Source organism: Rhinopithecus bieti, unplaced genomic scaffold (assembly GCF_001698545.2).
Source record: "Rhinopithecus bieti isolate Rb0 unplaced genomic scaffold, ASM169854v2 scaffold_21201, whole genome shotgun sequence".
Lineage (NCBI taxonomy): Eukaryota > Metazoa > Chordata > Mammalia > Primates > Cercopithecidae > Rhinopithecus > Rhinopithecus bieti.
This window is the reverse complement of record NW_016810610.1, coordinates 60,870-64,755: the sequence shown is the minus strand read 5'-3', so window position 1 is coordinate 64,755 and position 3,886 is coordinate 60,870. Positions and strand designations below refer to the sequence as shown.

The 3,886-nt window shown below is 32.9% G+C and overlaps 1 protein-coding gene across 1 annotated transcript in view; it reads left to right on the top strand.

The window, feature by feature from the left end:
- Window positions 1-3,886, top strand: part of LOC108542443 (attractin-like protein 1) — a gene marked incomplete at its 3' end in the record, with an annotated part of 118,504 nt that overhangs the window by 83,226 nt on the left and 31,392 nt on the right. The window contains exons 7-8 of the mRNA XM_017892460.1: window positions 794-1,007; window positions 2,639-2,827. Of these exons, the coding sequence (XP_017747949.1) occupies window positions 794-1,007; window positions 2,639-2,827 (403 nt within the window). The remainder of the gene's footprint in view (window positions 1-793; window positions 1,008-2,638; window positions 2,828-3,886) is intronic.

Sequence of the window (3,886 nt, the reverse complement as noted above, 5' to 3'; positions counted from 1 at the left end):
ATATACATAATATAATAATAACATTTTAAAATTGAGTAATTATTAAGGTTATAAATATAGTAAAGATGTTTATTTCAAGCTAATTTTGAAATATTACTTACAACATTAAGAATAGTTATGTGGTATTTGTCAATTTTAGTTAAATTTTAGGCCCAAGCATCAGATTTTATTATTTTTGTTTTTTATTAATAAAATTATATGACATTAATTTATCTAAAAATCATATAGAAGCCCAAATTTATTTGTAGAGGTCTAAGCTAAGAGAGAGGCAGTTACTCTTCTTTAAGTCTTTTTGCTAAGTCTTGTTATGAAGACTTCACTCAGACTCTATATACTGTTTGTTGATTTTATTTTCTATTTTCACAGTGCAGATAATGGCAATTTATCTTTAGAGTCTTAATCCTATAACTGATTACATCGATAGTAGTAATAGTAATAGAAGCAGCAGCAGCAATAACAATATATTAAGTTTTTAAATAATCCTGCCTTATCAGATAGATAATTATATCTCCATTTTATAGAATAGGAAACTGAGGTTCGTGAAGGCTAAATAAATGATGCCAATCATGTAGCTAAACATAAAACCTGTGTTTTAAAAACAGTGTTCTATTCTACATCATTCTCCAAACTATGCTGTAATTGTTAATTATTCTTAGTACTAAAACTCATTAGAAAGGCAGTTTTATATATATCTTCAAATATAATTTTTAATGATAATGAACCATTTGCTAAGGAACATGGCATATTTTTACATTTAACTTTCTTTGAATGCCCCTTTTCCTGTTGTTTACAGAAAGTATCACCTTGGGTAGGCTTGCGCAAGATCAATATATCCTACTGGGGATGGGAAGACATGTCTCCTTTTACAAACACAACACTACAGTGGCTTCCTGGTGAACCCAATGATTCTGGGTTTTGTGCATATCTAGAAAGGGCTGCAGTGGCAGGCTTAAAAGCTAATCCTTGTACATCTATGGCAAATGGCCTTGTCTGTGAAAAACCTGTTGGTAAGTAGTCCAGTAAATTAGCATTCCTTTAAAAGTATGTTTCCAATCCATCTTCTCATTCCTTGCTTCTAGGGTGTAGTCTGATTCTCTGATATTTATGTAAATTTTATTTTTATGCATATTCTTCCCCACTTACTATTAGTGATCTCAGCATTAACTTGTGAAAATAACATAATATTATTATTTTATGCAATCTCTTTTGGTTCAAATAGTGAGGTTATGAATATATGGTTGTAGTTACTTACAATATAGCAATAATCTATTCTTAATTCATTAATGTCTTTCACTTATCATGATAGTGTTTGGGAAGAAGATTTGTTTAATTGGGACTCCTTTTACTCTTGTAGGTATATTATTTCAGTTATCAAGTAAAAGAAACATTTTGTTACATATTCTGAAATGGATTTTGTTAAGTGAGAAAGGAATATGAAATTATTTTCTTTTAAATGTTATATTTTTATCATGGTAAAATATGCTTAAAACTTACCATTTTAACCATTTTAAATGTATTTTAATGCCAATTCAATGGCATTAAGTACTTTCGCACTGTTGTACAAACATCATCACCGTTTATCTCCAGAACTTTTTACATTTTGCAAAACTAAAAATATGTACCCATTAAACAATAACTCTCTGTTTCCTCCACCCCACCCCCTACAGTCCCTAGCAACTACTATTCTACTTTCTGTCTCTATGAATTTACTACTTCAGGTACATCATATGGTGGAATCATATAGTGTACGTCCTATGTGACTGGCTTATTCCCTTAGCATAATGTCTTTAGTGTTTCACCATGTTGTAGAACGTATGAGAATTTCCTTCCTTTTTAAGGTTGAGCGGTATTACATTATATGTATATACCACATTTTGTTCATCCCTTCATCTATCAGTGGATACTTGGGTTGCTTCTACCTTTTGGCTCTTGTGAGTAATGCTGCTATGAATGTGGGTGTATGAACATCTGTTCAGCTTCTTGCTTTCACTTCTTTGGGGTATATAGTGAGAAGCAGAATTGCAAAATCATGTGGCAATTCTATGTTGAAATTTTTGAGGAATCACCATACTGTTTTTGTCAGAGGCTGTGTACATTCCCACCAGCAGTGAACAAAGGTTTCCATTTCTCTGCATCCTTGCCAATATTTATTTCCTATTATTTTTAAATGATAGTCATCCTAAAGGCTGTGATAAATATTGTATCTTGTGTAATATTTTATGATAAGCTGTATTTTTATTCTTTGTTTATATCAGAGACATGTTCACTTATGGGACATTTACTTTGTAAGATGTGGAATGTTATGGAAAACTTTGTGGCTGTGAAAACATTGTGGCTGGGAAAGTAAACACTGCTAGTATACAAACTAGGTCATAGACTACGTTACTACTTATAATATTTAAAATTATACAACTTTATTTTGTAAATAAACATTTCAAAGAAGTTATACATTTTCAAATTTAATAAAAAATTTAAGAAGTATTGATATATCACCTTTGTTTTTATTTACCTCATCATATGATAATGCCAAAGTTGGCTTAATTGAAACATGCCCTGAACAGCAAAGCAAAGAAAACCCATACAATTTTGTTAACGTGAAGTTAAAAATGAAATTATTGTATTCGTTTGTTTATTCCAGTTAGTCCAAATCAAAATGCGAGGCCATGCAAAAAACCATGCTCTCTAAGGACATCATGTTCCAACTGTACAAGCAATGGCATGGAGTGTATGTGGTGCAGCAGTACGAAACGATGTGTTGACTCTAATGCCTATATCATCTCTTTTCCCTATGGACAATGTCTAGAGTGGCAAACTGCCACTTGCTCTCGTGAGTATTTATCTAGAGTGACTTTTCATTTGACAGCAACATAAATTACTATTCTATGATGTAAAGAAGAATTAAATTTTTGAAGAAGTTTCAAAAAATGAGAAAAAATATTGCTACAGCTACTTTTGAAACCAACTGGTACTGTTAACCTCTGATTTTTATTATATCATCATTTTGCATTCCACTATCTTACCCTAAATATTAACATATTGCCACATATGTACAGCCCCTTTTCCCTGAACTGTGTGTATGTTGCAGACAGCGTAACACTTCATGAGAGTGTTCACCTCAAATATCACAGATTGCTTTGGTGAGCCTTTTTAGTGTATTTTAATCTAATACAGTTCCCATGTCTTTTCCTTACATTACTTTGATATTTTTGAATAACCTATACCACTTGTTTTGGAGGTTTCTCAATTTGGATTTGTCTAATTTTTGCCTCATGATTAGATTCAAGAAAGCATTTTGGAGCAAGAATATCGTATCAATGTTAGTGTATCTGCTACAAGTATAGAATGCACAGTCTTGACATCACATAGAGTTATGTCAGCAGTACTGGACTTACTATGAATTATATTCCAGGAGACAAATCTTGCCCCTTACTGTTCTCTCATGTTTTCTAAGGACTATAGGATAAGGCTGCACCTGAAGAAATATTTATTTATTTATTTTTTAGGTGTCTTTTTTTTTATTATTATACTTTAAGTTCTAGGGTACATGTGCGCAATGCGCAGGTTTGTTACATATGTATACATGTGCCATGTTGGTGTGCTGCACCCATCAACTCGTCAGCACCCATCAACTCGTCATTTACATCAGTTATAACTCCCAATGCTATCCCTTCCCCCTCCCCCCTCCCCATAATAGGCCCCGGTGTGTGATGTTCCCTTTCCCATGTCCACATGATCTCGTTGTTCAATTCCCACCTATGAGTGAGAACATGCGGTGTTTGGTTTTCTGTTCTTGCGATAGTTTGCTGAGAATGATGGTTTCCAGCTGCACCCATGTCCCTACAAAGGACACGAACTCATCCTTTTTTATGGCTGCATAGTATTCCAT